The sequence below is a fragment of the Pleurodeles waltl genome, chromosome 4_2 (genome assembly GCF_031143425.1).
Source record: "Pleurodeles waltl isolate 20211129_DDA chromosome 4_2, aPleWal1.hap1.20221129, whole genome shotgun sequence".
Classification (NCBI taxonomy): domain Eukaryota; kingdom Metazoa; phylum Chordata; class Amphibia; order Caudata; family Salamandridae; genus Pleurodeles; species Pleurodeles waltl.
This window is the reverse complement of record NC_090443.1, coordinates 61,950,065-61,968,769: the sequence shown is the minus strand read 5'-3', so window position 1 is coordinate 61,968,769 and position 18,705 is coordinate 61,950,065. Positions and strand designations below refer to the sequence as shown.

Below are 18,705 nucleotides of genomic sequence, written 5' to 3'. Positions count from 1 at the left end.
GTTTGCTACTATTCAAAAACAGAGGTCAAATGTCAGGCTATGTCTTGTTATGTTTTTTTACATAGAAGTAGGTGTTTACAAACTCCTCTAACATTTCGTTCAATTAAATAAAACTAAAGTGAATCTTGTGACAATCTTGCTGGGGTAGAGGGGGTGTGAAAGGAAGGCTGTAGGATGTCATTTTTATAATACAGAACAAAATGTAAATACTTCTAAATAAACTGCATTAATTTAGCAGGTCAGAAAAGCAAAATTGAAGCACCTTTTTTGAAATTCTGAAGTGTCATGGAAACAAAGATTTTAATAGGCTCAAGGAACCTTACTTGGTGATGCACAAATAATAAATAATGACTGAACCCCGAATTCCACACATCATCACTTTCGTGCAGCATATTTGTTTCAGTAAAACTGTATGTCTGTGGAAATTTAGTGGCCATTTCAGTGGAAAATCTGGTGTCTGTAAATGACAGTGAGTTACCACGTGATGCTTTAGTTAAATTAAAAAACTCATCTGCTTCATGTCCATTAAAGCTAGGAGGTCACGAACGTTTGCCATTTTAAATATGGGTCTTGGGTCTAAAATGTTTGGAAATCACTGATGTAGCCAATTCGTGCCGTGAGTATCCTTCTGTTGCTACATAAAAAAGCAGTACAACTCACTTATAAAACTCTCTGTAAGTTAAATACATGTAGTTGCTGCACCACCGCTGCCTGTCATGGTTAAAGTAAGAGCAAACCAAAATTAACTAGAGTAATTGTGGACATTTAGGAGGGAGCTATTTTTAAAATCAGAACAGTAGTGTCTGGGAGCTGAAGGCCAGCCATTACAACGTTTGGGCCCTCCTGACAGGAAATTGTGGCCACCGAGAGTTATATAGCAAAATGGGTCTTGGGTGATCAGCCCTGTTTAGATGGCCTTAGGGTCTTTGGGTGGGGTGTGAATTTCTTTTTCAGGTATAGGGAAACATAGGCCAGATGTATTAATATTGGGAATTGCAATTCCCAGTGTATGAATGTTTTAAATTAAAATTAGTGATTTCTGGTGGGCCCTAAATTGACCTTCCTCATTAACATTGAGGTAAATCGCAGTTTGTGATCCATTAGTAATACTAGCTGTCACAGGGATGGTGGCCTGCTGGGGTCAACAGACCAACAGATTGTTGATTGTTTTTTTCAATCTTTTTTTTTAATGATTCCCTTTTTCTTTAACTAAAAACAGGATGCAGTTCAGAATAAAAAAACACATGTTTAAAATAAATTCCACGGTCCACTGCCTGCTTTAAAAAAAATAACATTCTCAAAGGGGAGGAGACCCCATTGGGACCCTTTCCCCTTTATGAATGGTTGCCAACTCCTTTGAAAAGGTGGTAAAATACTAATGTTTTGCAACCGAAATCCGGTCACAAAACATGAATATATACCACTACGAATTGGTATTTGGAATGGGTGCTCTAAACACACACCTTCCAAATACCGATTCACAAACCCAAATTGCAATTCTGTTGAAACACATTTCTTACATACCAAAAAGCTTTTGTAAGGTCGCAAATGGCCCAGTTCTGCGAATCAGGCCGTTTGCGACCTCAAAAATGCTTCATACATCTGGCCCCAAGTTGTTAAAGCATTTATCCATTAGACATAGGCAGTTAAATTTGAGTAAGCATCCAGCATTAAAATCCAGCGGACACTTTATTTCGAATTTTTGCACTGCAAGTTTAATACCATCATTCTAGGCCACTACTATTTTTTGGGAAGTTTGCTAGTAGGTCCCATAGATAAACATTTGCAGTAGCCTAATGTTGGAGGCGGTATGCCCTGGTTGGCTGAGGTGAGGCCCCAGCCAAGCAGAAACCTACCACTCCCATCAGGGGTGGGTGATTATACTCACTGTATAACCTGCACTCACCCTTGGGATTGCTTGGCACTGAGCAGTCAGACTTATCACAGGGGCAACGTGTACAGCATTGACACAGCACACTTACACAATAAATACACCAAGCTTCACAAAAGAGGCTTCACACGATCGGTATGTAAAGAAGATTTATGATCAACATATACGTTAATTAGCACAACATGAACATCTTGTAAACCTGGGCATGAATCACATAAAAAAATATCACTAGCATTACTAGGCCCAACCGTGTCAAAAACAACATTAGCAATATGTACACTTGGGACTAATCTTACGTTCCCACCCAGCACCCTCATGTGGTTCAAACCATTGTCAACACAAGACCCACCCCAGCAACTATCTCAATTCAGTATCACACAGTTATAGGGTGCACCCTGCCTCATGACATTAGCAGCAATATGCACACAAAGGTAGTTCCAACACTTTTAAATAGCTCAACTGCCTAGGCCACATGGGTAAAAAACAATTTCTACCATGATAGTCTTTTGGCAAGGAAACAATGTGTACGACAACACCGCTGTGCGGTGTAATCAATTACACGCAGTCACTCCCACAAACACACTCCACACCCTCTATATGGTGCCACAGATACTGGGCAGACTCGAATAGCATGCACTTGCACACATTCGCTCACAGCACCCTAAAGTAGTGCACTAATATCTGGCAAGTCAGTTGTCACTGCACTCACAGGCCCCCTGGGTCCAAACATTCCTCCCCCTTCAGCCGAATGCCTACTACCCCACAGGTTGAGATGAAAGCAATCTTTCCCAAATATTAGGTTGATCGCGTCTGGAGTCACACTCATTCAGGGTCCTAGGGAAAAGGTGGGGTGAAGAGAATAGATAACAGGCTGATCAGGCAACATTCAACAAATGAAGGTTTGGCCAGCACTTGGGAATTTTCCTCAAAGATCTCCGCACTGCGCCTTCCCGCATGGGCCCTAGGTGCAGGGCACCCGGAAGGTCACCATAGGACACACGCTGTGCACAAAAGCGGCAAACCAAGCCAGGTACTCCAGTACACTAATATTTACCTATTCTGCACCTCTCTGGATTGAGGCACAACGTCTGATATGTGATGACTTAGGTCGCATCAGACCAAACCGATTTCACATGAAGAGATACCAGTTCCATACTTCCCTGGAATGAGGCATAATGTCTGGTGTGCGATGACTTGAGTCACACCAGACCAATTTGATTGAACACAAAGAGTTACCAATTCCGTACCTCCCTGGAATAAGGCACAACGTCTGGTGTGCGATGACTTGAGTCACACCTGACCAGTCCGGTCACACACACAGAGGTGCAAGTTCAGCGGTGCCTCACGAGGTAGAATGCAGCACTGCTCTGGGTACGCCTCCACCACTGAGGGTCGCAACCTGAGAATTGGACACTCCATGCAATGAGCGTGCACTTGGCGTGTCGCTCAAGAGAAACACTGCACAATTGATGAAGCGGGCTACGCATGGTCTCTCAACCTGTGAATCCGCTCACCACCAACAAGAAGCTTATGTGTGACATGGCCCTGCAATGGAAAGGCCACATTCCTTGAATGCGGGCAGTACATTGCAGGCTCCCAACCAGGCAATCTGGTCTCCAGGCACAATACTTTGTTCCACGCTCTTTCCACTCCTATCAGATGGGCAAAAGCAGATGATGTAGGCACTTAAGAGGGCACCGCTCTCCAGATGTCACAGGTAGAAGGTGTAGGTCCCTCATGGGAGGTCTTTCATGCTCCCGAGACCCCCACCAAAGAAAAGGGGGCAAGCCAACAAGCCCTTGGAAAGCACACTCTGGTGTGCCACACAGCAGCAGGCAATCCTTCCAGGCCAGCCGTGATTTAGAACGAGAGTGTGTTCCCTTCCCAGGATAGTAATTACTCCTGGTGCACAACAGAATCCCCTGGCAGTCTGCATGATGCCGACCGGTAACTCTGGTCCTGTGTCTCCACAAGCATATCTCTGAATTGCTTTAGTGTGGCACCAGTAGTTATAGTGTGGTGTGTCTTTGAAGTTAGGGGAGGTTCAGAGGGTGCTCCTTTAAAACCACAGATGTCTTCCCTAAACGTCAGTCCTGTCTGCCATGGGGCTGTGGAATGCAGCTCTTAATCTTTAGGAGGGCCATGATCTGGCCCTGAGAAGCCAAGTGTCAAAACCTCTTTCACCAGTATATCCAGCCAGGCCCTTAAATGGCAGAGTTCTGTCATTTCTGTTGAGTGCCCAAGGTTTATAGCTGTCGCTTGGGAATGCACAGATGTGTTCCCTCACCTCCAAGGTGGATTGAAGTCAAATTGAAAAAAGACACACAAGGTGTTTTCAGAGCACAGAAATGCCCACTTTCTACAAGTGGCATTTGCAAGTTATTATTGACAAAATCACCTTTACAATGGGAAGAATTTGTCAGGACAAATTTAGTAATAGGAAACGTGATGAGGCTACTCCACGGCAACCCACTATTTCAGCTAGGAGTAATTGTACTCCCCAATGTTAACCTATTAACAGAGCAGCTCTCGTATATGGTGAAAACATACATTGGTATTGTTCACTCTCTTGAGCATGTGTGCCCTTGCGCACATACAAGCCTGTAATGGCACATGTTTAACAGCACCATAGGTGCAGATGTGTACAACCAGGCCTGCTATGACAGGCAGGATACATGTTTAAAAACACCATAGGTGCTGTTGCACACACCCAGGCCTGCTATGACAGCCTAGATACATGTTTAAGAACACCAGGGGCGCAAGAGTGCTCACACAAGCCTGCTATGGCAGGCTGGATACATGTTTAAGCACACCATGAGCTCAAGTACGCACACAAGCCTTCTATGCCAGCCTGGATGCATATTTAAAACACCATAGGTGCCAGTGCAAACATACGAGCCTGATATGTCAGACTGGATACGTGTTTAAGCACACTATGGGTGCCAGTGGGCACACACACGCCTGCTATGGCAGGCAAGTCACATGTTTGGCACACCAGTGGGCAGGCATGCCCACACTGGGCAGTGCCACTTCCTAACATAGGTATGAGAGGCATGCACACTTTTACACTGTACTCACAGTGGGAAAGGGCCCAGGGCCCTAAGGCCAATGGGTAGAGAATTAGCAAAACCTATGGGAAGATCTGATCCCCTACGTAGGGAATATCCATGTGGGGGTTCTTCATTACCAAGGCATGGGACACCTATGTACTCCTGCCCAGCCTTTCGTCTACCACCTGTTCCGCCCTTTAGAGGGTGCTCTGGGGGTAGCGGAGGACTCACTCAGGATTGGCTATGGAGTTAGAAGTGCCAAACTGAGCACCGGCGCAACTGCGCCTCCACAGTCCTCCATTTTTAGGCCAGATACATGTCAGACTGGATATGTGTTTAAGCACACTTTGGGTGCCAGTGGGCACACACAAGCCTGCTATGGCAGGCAAGTCTCATGTTTGGCACACCAGTGGGCAGGCATGCCCACACTGGGCAGCGCCACTTCCTAACATAGGTATGAGAGGCATGCACACTTTTACACTGTACTCACAGTGGGGAAGGGCCCAGAGTCCTAAGGCCAGTGGGTAGAGAATCAGCAAAACCTATGGGAAGATCTGATCCCCTACGTAGGGAATATCCATGTGGGGGTTCTTCATTACCAAGGCATGGGACACCCATGTACTCCTGCCCAGCCTTTCGTCTACCACCTGTTCCGCCCTTTAGAGGGTGCTCTGGGGGTAGCGGAGGACTCACTCAGGATTGGCTATGGAGTAAGAAGTGCCAAACTGAGCACCGGCGCAACTGCGCCTCCACAGGCCTGAATTTTCAGGCCAGATACATGCTTGACAGGCTATTCTAGTAGGTGCCACACTCAGTGCAACTTCCCACTAGTAGCCAGTGTTGGTTCTGCCCTGGGTATGTGGTGTACCTTTTTACAGGGAACTCCTGTGTACAGCACCTGATCCAATCACATAAACACCCCTTCCAGGAATGTGTCGAAAGGACACACACACTTTTCCACTGCAACATAGTGGGGGAAAGTGCCCAGAGTCCTAAGGTCATGCAGCGAGAGTTCGCAAAAAAAATGGAGGAAAAGCATAACGTTTCAGGGAAATTCCCTAAGAAGGGCCATCTCCAACACCCAACTTGAAAATTACTACTGAAACTCATTATTTAGCAACCAGTGTCGCTTGCAGGGGTGCAGCACAGAAATGGCATCAAACTTGAGGGGCTCCCCATTCAACACATTGGCAATGAATGTATGTGAGATAGGAAACCTCCAGGAGTACCTCACCTATGATTTTGCTCTACACCGCTGGTCACTTGCAGTGTGATTCATGGCCTCTATTAACTAATGAACTTCTTCGCCTTTTTACTGAAGGCTCAAACAAGGAAATACAGTGGCTTTTGCGTTGCGTGCACTGAAAACCTCTGAAGGCCATTATTCAACACTGAAAACGATGTTTTGGCTGGCGTGTTGATGTCAGTCAACCATTTCAGTTGCAGATGCTATTAAGAGTAGACGTAATGAAGCGCTTTTGCAAGTTGAACGGTTCAGTGCTAAGCAGGTTGGGCGATGTTCTGAAGGAGATTATCCGGCATGTGATTAATGCCTGGCCTAGAAAATGTCAGCTATAACGAAGCAAGCAACCTATCTGGAAGGATATAGTTGCCGGCAGAGGATGAATGATTGATATACATATACAAATTTGTGAGATCTAGGTAAGACGTTAGATTTTGTGGCCCTTTAAAGGTGCTCTTTGATGACACAAAATACTTAAAAGTTTTAACTGATTATTTTTCAAAGTGTACAATATATGACTTTGTCAATGCGTTTAGCAAGGAAAATATTAGCCTTTTTTTCTGATGGGTTATCTTTGCATTATGCTTTGTCATGTTGTGGGTATTGCCTTGTACGGTTTACTACTCAGTGCTGTTTATGTAGTTCTCAAGTGACATCCCTGCTTAGCGTACTCCACTACCCAGGATTCCACCGTTCTACAGTCAGTGGCCAATTTACAGTTTGTGGAACCGGCCCCTCGCTCTGCCAGGGCATTGGAGGGGTTTACTCCGCTGCCCTTGCAGAAGACCTACCACCATATGTAAAAGTCTCTGCCAGGCAGATAGAGATGTGCTTTCAGAGGAGCTGACGCAAAGGCGGCTCCTCTGAAGGCCCTGCAATGACTTCCGGGTTTAATGCAGCTGCTTAGCATAGTTATTTTACTAACACGTTCAGACTTTTCTCTCAGAGCTTTTCTTTTTTGGATGGGGGAGGGGGTAAGCGTTTTGCTTGCCTATTCGGGATCACTGGGATTTGCCTCGTAGCCTGGCGCAGGAAAAGCATACGTTGTTAAGTACTTAGGCACATGGCCCGAAGATCGTGGTGCTATCAGTTTTGAGGCAGAGGCTCTGCTGGTGAAAACATAAGGGTGCATCCCAATCTAAATAAAACAGGTGGCCTGGGAGTTTGGCTGACATGCTTGTGATGGAGTACCCTGTACACCACACTCTAGGTGAGCGCCTATATATTTTGCTCCTTCGGAAGTCTCTTCAAAGGCACCACCTTTTTCCGGATCAGTACTGTTTCTGTGCCATGCGTGCTAACATAGCTTAAACGACTTGTGAGTCGTTCAAATGTTGTGCCCACATTGTTTTTATAATTTTGTTCTCAGCGTAGCAAAGTGGATGTTGTGTTGCAGGAAGTGTTTACAAAATACATAAATAGCATCGAAAATGTTTTAGAAAGATTTTATTCATGAATTTGCTAGTCAAAGCTGCAGAGCGACAGCACGGAAGAACAGGTAGGTGAGAAACTGTACAAGAAGATGGAAAACTGTTACACAATCCTAGGTTCTAAAGTGGAAGCGCTTGACAGGTTTTTGGCAGAAACATTGCGAAAAGCAATTGCGAAAGCATTTTTCTAATACAGTCTGGTATGCTTTTCTGATGGCATTTTGTAAAACAATCATCTTTTTTTGTCAGGCATGTAGTTATTATACACCTTCCTTAACTCACAATATGATTCGGAATACAGCACATTATATTTCCCATTTGTCAGTATATAAATACATTTTCTTTAGAGGGGCACTTCAACTTCGGCAGACATGCACTAGAACTGCTTTGATTAAAAGCTATTATTAGATAATATTTTACCCTAGCAGTAAAATACCTCCAGCATGCTGTAGGGGGGAATTGGGGATGGCAGGAAACATCAACATGGGATAGAAATACATTTGTACTCTGTACTATAAACCTTTTAAGGATCTCAGAAACAAAATGAAAAATAGAGAGAGTTGCATACTGACACAACCATCAAAATGAAATTTGAAAGTAACGACTGGTGGCTCTCACAAACTGTTCTAACTGGAACAATTGAAAAAGCTGTAAATGCTGGGAAAAGCGTGAAACCGCTATTAGCACAGGAATCCTGGCTGAATCAACTAAGCACATTGTTGTTTTAGCTCGTACTATTGATTGGTTGTGCATATGGAGCAAAACATAAGATTTATATTCCTATGTCATTTTTAATGCACCGTAAACACGGGTCTTTATTTGCTTACAAAAAAAGTTTGCATGAGTGGCATGTTCGGAATCACTGACCCTATCATTGATTAGATGCCCCTCTACTTTGAAATAAATAGAGGGTATTAGACTGAGTAATCAAAGGTGTGGTGGTTTAGGATAATCTATTATATCTTACTAGAAGAAGGAAGGAATGATTGCATATAATTTAATGAGTTGAGGGCTGAAGATTGGACCTCTTTTGATTATTGTCAGTATGCAAGGATTGTATGATCAGGCCAGAATGTGATTTGCTCTAAATCTTTCTTGTAGCTGATGAAGTTGTTTTTGTTGTGGTGCTAACACTAGAGACAGAGCTTCCCCCACTTCCAGCACCATATCCATCCCCAGAGCTGAATCTGCTTCCAGAGGTGTGTCCGCCGACAGACCCTCCACGGCTTCCAACCCCACTAGAGGAGTATCCGCCGGTTGAGCTAAATCTGCTTCCGCCAACAATACCACCGCTACTTCCACTAAAGCCTCCACCGTGTTGTAGCCCGCTTCCACTGCTATACCCTCCTGTGCTGCCATATCCTCCTCCGGAAGTGAATACGCCTCCAGTGCTAGAGCTCACCACAGCTGCAAAAACACAATAGGCAAGTTCAGAACGCATCTTGAAAAAAATGGGATGTTCTACTGAAATACTCAAGTGGACAGAAAACTACTTACAGATGCTCACCGAACCTGCTCCCTCTCCAGATAACCTAAGGAAAAAAGCAGGGAGAGTATGAATATTTATACAGTTCGTACTTGTAATAAACCTAGTCGTAGAGAAGGGACTGTCAATTCACATCTACATGCTTTTAAAGAGGAAAATGGATTCACTCTGTTGTCCTTTTGTCATTAAGATATACATGAATTAGTCAGCAGTGGCATTTAACTTAAAACCTTAGAAGAACTTGTTGTGAAAATCTAGTGTTAAAATGTTGCTTTACTCCGATAAGTTAATTCATTTTCAGTTTCTCTTTAGCAAATGCATCAAATCCATTAGAGGCCTTTACACATTGCCTCCTTTTAAGCTCATGGCTTTTAAACACGTGTGCCTTTCAAACACATAGCCTTATTATTCTCGCCCACACTCTATGGCATACTCTATAAAATGTCAACTAGTCAATATTCTTTGAAAATTGGTTTATTCTCGCTTGCGACTGAGATATCTTCTCCTTTGAAGACACCTTACACTAAACTGCTGGAGAAAAATCACTCCATTGCCTATTTCTCATTTTTCACAAAACACACCACAAGAATGAATATCTTAAAGAATAACACTGTAACTCTTGCCCATATGTAACAAAACCGCTGAGCACTCACCTGCCTTCCTCTCCTTCCAGGAGCTTCCTGTAGGTGGCGATCTCAATGTCCAGGGCCAGCTTCACATTCATCAGCTCCTGGTACTCGTGCAGCTGCCGGTTCATCTCCTGCTTGGTCTTCTGCAGGGCGGCTTCCAACTCCGCAAGTTTGTTTTTGGCATCCTTTAGAGCGAGCTCACCGCGACCTTCAGCTTCGCTGATAGCAGCTTCCAGTTTGACACGCTGTTTAGAAAACAAATGTGATTCCTGTATGTCTTTGCAATTCGTCAGTCACGATCAAAGGCAACTATTAATTAGTCATCCAGAGAGATTATTGAAGCGTTGAGGTGCAGCTTGGGTTTGCAATGTACTACCATCATCAAGCGCTCAGAGAGCGTCCCATCGTAAACCGGGTCCAAAGATTTTTTGTCTTTTTATGTCATAAGGGTGTACCTAATATTAAGTTGTATCGATCTTGGCCCAGAAAATACCGTACCTGTTCACTTTCTTGCAAATTCTGTATTTCAGAAGTAGGGTATGTGGAAATGCAAATTTACTGTCATGTCGGTGTACTTAAGGGAACCTGCAGCTCAGCAAAGCATGTTCATCTCAATTCATAAATTGTATCCTCAATCATACCAATATAATTGACACTTCTTAATTAACCCTGCACTGTGGGTACACAATTAGCAAATCGTTGGATCGGCTGCCCTTTTGCTCCCTGATTGGGAACTGTTTTTTCAATCTATTTTGGTAATCCTGATCATTTTATTGTTTAAAAAAACGTTTAGCAGGTTTATGAAAAACAAAGCAGTATACAAAAGCAGGGTTTTTGCCACTTTTATCACCAACTGTGGATAACTATTGTCTCTGTATCTCCCTTTAAGCCGCCTGAACTCCCAGATATGTAAATATGTTGTTCAATTGCTACTTTTCAAAGATAAATTATTGCTTTTCCGTGTGTGTTTGTAAAGTTATTCAGCTATGGTGTACAGAGGTCTCATGTTCACTTAGTTCATGCCCGTCATCTCCATCCTTCTGCTTGAGGGGCGTATAAAGTTTGGCCTGCGAGTCCCTCCATCTAATTCTAACATGATGGTTATGTGACAGTCCCCAGGCTGAGTGAAAGCAGCATCCTATCATCTAAATAGACACTCTCCCCACCTTGGCCCTGCCCTGTAATTGGCATTCAGGAGATGGGAACGGTGGTTGGAGGCGGGGGCTTGTAAGAGGGAGGCCTTGGCTTTCCAATGTCAGGATTAAAATAGGCGCAATACAGTGAAAAGTGACAGAAGAAAAAGATATTTAGGAACTGGGCACAAGTTGCGTGCTTTCCTGACAACTACAATAAGAATTACAACTACTATTATTGTTGTTTTTTGCTGATGATGATACGTTTTGGCTAAGGAATATCAGGCACCGAACACTCTTTGTTCACCTGAACAATAGGTACAATATTAACGAAGCTCAGGGTTCACCATCTGCTTGACGGGCTGGCTGAACGACCTTTTCTGGATTGTGAACTGTAGCCTGTAGGTGGCGCACTAACCTCTGAAGTACGTCGCCAGCTTAACACTGCAGATCTTCCTTGGTCTACCCTTTCCTGTAGTCGTGTTCTCCCATGTCCAGTAGAGGTTTTTCCTGACATGGTGTTTATAGACAGTCAATTTGCCATTAACAGTTTTCAGCGCTGTCATTACTGGTTTTAACTACTTCCTCTCAAAGTGATTTCTTTGCATACAAGGGCGTTACTCTAAAATGTGTCCCTTCTAACACCCATGCCCCCACCTGCCACAACATTTCACCTATCGCCTGAGAGCCTGTACTTGAACCACACATCCAGTAAATGAGTTATATCTTCTGGCTCGTGTGTACTGTAAGGTATGCGATTATACCCATCACTCTCTGCCCTAGAACGGAATAATTCTCTTAAACCTTTTGAAGATATATCCTCCCGAAATGCACACATTGTACCAAGTGAGCTATGGTTAGACAGCCCTTTGCTAATTACATTTCTTGCAGCATGGGTACTCCTTTTTTGGTACTGTCCTATCAAAAAGCCTTTCTGTTCCTAAACCAGAAGCTCTTCCTACAACACATAGTGATAGGAGCAGCGGATATTGCTTTGATGGTGATTTTGTCTCATTAAAATAGTTTGGTGCTAGATAGCTCTTATTTTATGTTGCGGTCTTCAAGCCTAAACATGATATCGCCTTTATTGTGCGCTTTAATGCGCAGTTATAGTTGTTTTTTCAATATGCAAATTATTTAATATGACCCTGCACTGTGCCATCTTACCTGAGATTTTACATTCTCAATTTCTCCCTTGAGTCTTTGGATCATTCGGGTGTGCTCCGTGATCTCATTCCTCGTGATGCGCAGATCATCTCCATGTCGCCCAGCTGTCACTCGTAGCTCCTCATACTAAGGAATACAAAACATCAACAAAAGGCAAACCAATAAATACAACTACACTAAAAAAGAAAAACAAGAAGAGGGCTAATGTGCCATCCTGTTGTGTGATTTGGGATGTAATTGTGATGGGACCTGTGTCCTAATAAGTCAAAATGTAAGTCGTCCATTTCCCCCGGGCGGAAAACAGCTTGCCTAGTGAATATTAACTAGGAAGTTTGCATATGCGACCTCCTGTGATTGGCTAAGAATGCGGGGATGGTGGTCTGTGAGGAACAACAGACCACCTTCCTTGCATTTGCGTTCCCAAATGGAAAACGTTTATTATTTTTGTACAATCACCTGTGTCTTTAAAGGGACAGGTGCTGCTTAAAAAAAGAAATGTTTCCTGTTTGGAAACACTTCAGGAGGAACATGAAGTGGTCCTCTGCACCACTGTCTAGTAGTCCTCTGGAGGGTGCCTGGCATAAATTCCAAAGGGGAAACTATTGCTCAGGGACAATTTCCGTTTTGTCAATCAGCTGCAATCCTAGCTGGATGGTCTGTAATGGATCAACCATGCATGCACACATTTCTAAATTGCAAATAGGAGGGGATTACCTCTTTCATGTCTCCTTATTTTGTGTGATTCGCATAGGATTGCAAAGTTCCTTTTATAAGTGAGGGAGACTTTTCTATCTCGTATAATAGCTTAGGCAATTCTAAAAAGCATTTCTGTGGTTGCAGAGCCACCCAGTCTGTTATATGTATCGTTTGCAACCACAAAATGGCGTTGCGCAAGAGTCCCAATGTATTGTTCATTGATCATCAGAGCTGCTGCCACATACTTGGAGTATTGTCCTCAATTTAATAGACTGCAAGGGTTTACTTGAAGTTTTGGATTGCAGCATGTCTTTTGGACCAAAAGCCCTGCATTGATTCCTTTTGGGATTACTGCAATTTAAGTTCGATTCATTAAGTTGCTTGCAAACTGTTTTCAGAGTGAGCTATATGAAAGTAGACTAAGTCAGTATGGGCTACAATTGTATTCTGAAACCCTTAGACATGTATCTTTTCTCATGCACTTAAACGGTACCCACCTTAGTTTGATACCAAGATTCAGCTTCAGCTCGACTCTTGCTAGCAATGTCTTCATATTGAGCTTTCACTTCAGCAATGATTCCATCCAGGTCCAGATTTCGGTTGTTGTCCATGGATACGATGACTGAGGTGTCTGAGATTTGTGATTGCAGCTGACATATTTCCTGCAAGTTGCAGAATCCCATGTTATTCTGGTGTTCATTTTCAGACCATAATCGTTTTCCAAATGCCTTTTCTTGACATTTCATTTAAGGTTAACTATCTTTCATTTGCACACAAAAAGCTTGTTTTGGTGTTAAAGCAGAATAAACAGGAGGAAGAAAAAATAAATAAATTGCAACATCTTAATTTAAGGTGAAGGCAGATTTATCTCAGGTTAAAAAATGATAACTTTTGGTCATCTTAATTTTTACCAAAACTGTGAACTCAAGTTTGAGTTAAGAAGCTTTGATCTCACCAGAAACCCACTCTGTTAAACAATATACATAAAGAACTTGCTTAAAGTGAGTTATCATTACCGCATCAAATAACGTTCGAAGGAAGTTAATCTCATCCACCAGACAGTCAACCTTGGCTTGGAGATCTGCCTTATTCAAAAAGGCAGCATCAACATCCTGAACAAAAATCAGAGATAACTTTAGTTAGTATTCCCTTCAATGGCAGGTCCCTTTTTCATGTTGTGAACTGTATTGTTCGCTCTGTGACCTTCATACATTTTTAGAAATTTTTGTACAGATCCATGTTTGAGAGGGCATTGAGTACAGCCTAAATATTAGGTCTCACATTCCATAAAATCTTTGCCCAAGTGGGCCTTTTAGAATCTGCTATTCAATTTGCTAACACATATAATTGTTTTAAACATGAATATTAGCTTTAAAGAAGTCTCAGTAGACTGTGGAATCACAGTGGCAATATTGTGAATAGCAATGTTCTTAGTTTTGCACAAATAAGACTTCGATATTTTACATGTTTTATTTGGGTCGCAAGTCACATTTCTTAAATATGATTATAGTAACATTGCTATCAACTTGTTCTGAACTCACCTTCTTGAGAACCACAAATTCGTTCTCAGCAGCTGTACGCTTATTGATTTCATCTTCATATCTGTGTGAGTAAAAAATATTAGTATGTGCAATTTCCATATCTTGAAATGTTCTAACATACTTAGGTTTTTCCATATGTGAAATGGTGCCACTTTGAAATCTTTTAGAGACAGAATTCTTATTTAGCTTCCATTAACTCATTTGTTATCAATATTTTTACATTTCACACTTGGCACGCTTCTCTTAAATAATGACCGTAAGCACTGCAACTGTAAATATTTAGTAAGTTCTTGATAGGGACAGTAGAAATTGAATCAGTCTTTTATTACATCACTCACTTATTTGGACATAAGATTAGAATGCCTTATTACTTGTGGTTTAGATTACACGGAGCTTGTATTCCTGTGCTTGTTTCAGATACACAATTAGAAAAAGAACATAAAACACTGCAAACACTAACTTTCTCTTGAATTCTTCTACAAGGTCTTCCATATTCTTCCTTTCTGATTCCAGATGGATTCTGTCACCAACAAGACTTTCCAGTTTCCTTCTTAAATTTGAGATGAAGGCCTCGAATAGAGGCTCAATGTTACTCTTTGCCATTTTCTGATCTTGAAGAAGGTTCCATTTGGTCTCCAGCATCTTGTTCTGTTGCTCTAGGAATCTCACCTGAAACCCAATGAGAGAAAAATATTTTATCTTTCCTTTTACTCTTTAATTACTCAACGATGTTAAAACATGAAATAATCATTGTCAACTATTGTCATGATGGTTAATACCATAGCTTAAAAAGAGAAAGGGAGAGCATTCAGTAATAAGTGAAACTTGCCCACACAATCACACAAATGTGTTCATAATGAGAGCCTCTAGATTAGTATATCTCAAGCTACACTTTTTTGTACAACCCTATTCAGACACGTTTTTGAAAAACAAACATTATTTTAACTTTAAAATATTCTGATTTTTAAACCTCACCTTGTCAATAAAAGAGGCAAACTTGTTGTTGAGGGTTTTGATCTGCTCTTTTTCATCTTTTCGCACCCGTTGGATGTTTGGATCCATCTCTAGGTTTAGGGGAGTCAGTAAGCTCTGGTTGACAGTGACGTTTGTGATTCCCCCAGGGGGGCATGTTGGAAATCCACTTGCAAACCCAAAACCAGCACCACCTCCAGCTGCACCTCCAAAGCTGTACATGTTGCCCGGTCCTCCACCGAGTCCGAATCCACTGCCATGTCCACTGCTCCCATATCCAGTTCTCAGAGTATGGATGCCACCAACTGAAATCCTGCTGGGGCCAGAACCTACATTGTAGAGACTTCTGCTGCCAAAGCCAGAAGCCCGGCCAAGACCAGAATTACCCCCTCGTCTAGCTGAGGTGACAGAGCTCACACTGTACCTGCTCCCGCTCTTTGGCAGAATAGCCGAAGAAGAACTGAATCCATGTTTGGAGCTAGACTGGATGGCTTGGTGAGACATTGCTTCTTTTAAGTGGTCAAATGAAAAAGAAAGAGTAAATAAGCAGAAGCAGAGACTTCAGAAGCCCTCAGAAATGTCTCTGAAAGTCTGAGCAGGGACGTAAGTCTTTTATATGCCGGTTTATTTGGGTTTGGCTCAATAAACTGTGAAAAAGGGCCATGATCTTGGTTTATGAGCTTGGAATGACTGGCAACAACTTGCCTTATTCATCCTGAATAATAGTCAGCTAATGTGCAAGACGCCTATGAAATTTAAAAAAAGATGCAGCTTATGCACTGCTGGCAAGCTTTGTCCTCTATAAAACCATATCTCCCAGTAACTGCAGCATCTTTTGAAGTTTCCATGACATCAGCATCTTTATATTGGAAAGGTGGAGTGGATGAATGGTATGCGTTTTAGAACAACGTTTCCTCATAAGAACAGTAAACTTAAGTCACATTTTAGTGCTTTGGACCCTGCATCTTCAGACGATTGATTCCTGTGACAGTACGCATTTTTTGTCTTTGTGAGTGGCCATGACTTTAATAACTTGGTATGTCCTTATTACAGTGTACTACTTATTTACCCTGTGTTGGGCTTATAAATCTTCAGAAACTAAGAACAACTCGCGACACTGCTGAAAATGAACTTCCTAACTCATTGGGCTACATTTTTCCAATGATGTTTTACAGATAAGCGCTCAATCTTTTGCCTTTCGTTGAACGCTCTCTGATATGCAGGCCCATTCATCTTTTTATTACAGAGTAGATGACATTCACGATCTCAGCACTACCGCAATACTGTGAAGAACGTGAAGGTCACGTTCTCCGACTAGGGTGCGGGAAAGACTCCAGAGCTTGCCCCTTTTATGCCTCCACTGGGCAGTGACACAGAGGTGCTTCTGTGGCATCCCCTAGTCCTTCACCTCCGACCCTCTGCCTCGGCACCTTGGAGATGCGCTGATGTCATCTACCAGGAAGGAAATCTGTAGGAGACCTACCCTCCAACCCCCAGGCACCTCATAGTACTTGAGTGACACCATTGGAAAGAGAATCTCCAGATTATAATGCCCCACCCCTAAAGGATTCCTGCTCTGTGAATAGGGCCCAGGCCGTCATCCCCAAACAGAAATCCCATGCTTAGTGCAAGGGAATTTGTTTCTCGAATGAGCCCTATAATTGATTCATCAACTTTTTCCCGTTCTGTGTTGGGACAGGTAAAAGGGCTCAAATCCTACCTCCCTCAGCCCCAGGGAAGGCAGCAAGTCGCTGCCATTTTGTTTTCTTACATTTCAGGCCTAAGGGCCTTCTCTGCCTCCCAGGCAGAAAAAAGGGGGGTGGGGGGGCACAATCTTACCTTTTCGATAGACGCTTGGAAGGAGTGGTTGCCACCGTTTTTTTTGCCGATGGCCGAGGTAAAACGAACACCTCCAGGTAGATTACTGCATAAGATAGAAACCACTAGAAAGGGGAGAGTTTCTCCTTTGCAGGCATTCCTCTCTTGTGGTGCTGCTTGCCCGGGAGAGTTGTGCCAATGGGGTGCAGATTGCAAACAGTCAAAATGACGCCTGCCGTGTTTTTTCCACATGACCCTGGGGAATCGCGTCGCCCCCCATAGAAGATGCCCTGAGAGTTACTGCTTGAAAGGAGGAAGTCTTCCCCTTCCAGTGGTGCTCTTCCTAAATTGATTCCTGCTGAGAGATTGCTAGAGGCCTCTTTTAAGGCCTGATTTAAGGAAAGTGGTGCTGCACTCAGTGCAGTGCCACTTTGTTTGCTCTCCTTAGCCCCATAACTCCACCATGTGTGCGCCATATCTAAGATACGGCGCACCAAGGCAGTTGTTAGGGAAACTAGCATTAAAATTTTTTACGCTTCTTCGGAGCTTTGCAGGACTAGTGTCAAAAATGTTGACTCTAATCTTGCAAAGCCTATTGAGGCCCATTGAAAACAATGGTGTGCCTCCTTTTAACTCCTGCTTTGAGCAGCCGTTAAAAGTGCTAAAACAAACGATGCAAAGGAATCTCTTAGATTTCTTTGCACCATTTTTCAGTCCACCTAACAGGGGGATGCCCCCTTTGCATACATTATGCCTGGTGGAGGCATAATGTAGCGCAAAGGGTTACAAAGTGACGCAATGCATGCTTTGAACAAATGAGCAACAAATGAGTGAGCTGTGAGAGGGAAGCGCAGACATCTTTAGTGACAGTAAAGCTCAAGCACCTTCAAGGATAGCAAAACACATTGCACTGGAAAAATCAGGTGCAAAATGCACACTCACAATTTTGCAAAAATCACAGGAGGTGAAAAATCATGGGTGTACTATTTAAGTCGATTACGGTTTGCACATAATTACTTTGAGCATTATTCTGCTCATTACTCGGCGTGTAAAATATAATTTTGTACACTTTGTTACTGCAGTGTGTTTCAGAATTTTCCTGCTGCAATTCATGGATGCAGACTTCAGTTTAGGGCAGAATTTGCACCTCAAAATTGTAAACGCTCTTTCAGAGCAAATTGGAGTATACAGTCAAAACTTTTTTTTTTTCCTCAGTTTTAATGAGGACCAACAATTTGACCCACATGTTTACTGCACTATCTCTGTAATGCAGGGTGACCAGATTTTGAGGAGCAAAAACCAGGACAGGTCAGTCATAAAACAAGGACTAAAGACTTTACTCTCTTTTTTATATCTGGCCTGTCCCATTTTTTTGCGTAGCTTTGTGAATTTGTGCCTAAATGTGTATATATATATATATATATATATATATATATATATATATATATACAAACACACACATATATACACACACACACACATTTACAAGACTACATACATAAAATTAGCTATGGCTTGACCTCCCACCCTGCACCCCAACCCGCTCACCCACCGGCCTCCCTCTGCTCTCCACTCCCTCTCTCTGGTAGGAGCAGACAGGGGATTGTGTTGCCTGACAGTAGCAGATAAATTACTTTAATTATTTTATA

The 18,705-nt window shown here is 42.8% G+C and overlaps 1 protein-coding gene across 1 annotated transcript; it reads right to left on the bottom strand.

Annotated features, from left to right (window-relative positions):
• Window positions 1-7,615: 7,615 nt before the first annotated feature.
• LOC138292219 (keratin, type II cytoskeletal cochleal-like) lies at window positions 7,616-16,113 on the bottom strand. The gene is made up of 9 exons (XM_069230663.1): window positions 15,242-16,113; window positions 14,727-14,935; window positions 14,267-14,327; window positions 13,742-13,837; window positions 13,223-13,387; window positions 12,030-12,155; window positions 9,754-9,974; window positions 9,112-9,146; window positions 7,616-9,021 (listed from the first exon to the last, which is right to left on the bottom strand). The coding sequence occupies exons 1-9, from the start codon at window positions 15,740-15,742 to the stop codon at window positions 8,699-8,701; spliced, it is 1,737 nt and encodes a 578-aa protein (XP_069086764.1). The 5' UTR covers window positions 15,743-16,113; the 3' UTR covers window positions 7,616-8,698.
• Between the last annotated feature and the right edge of the window lie 2,592 nt (window positions 16,114-18,705).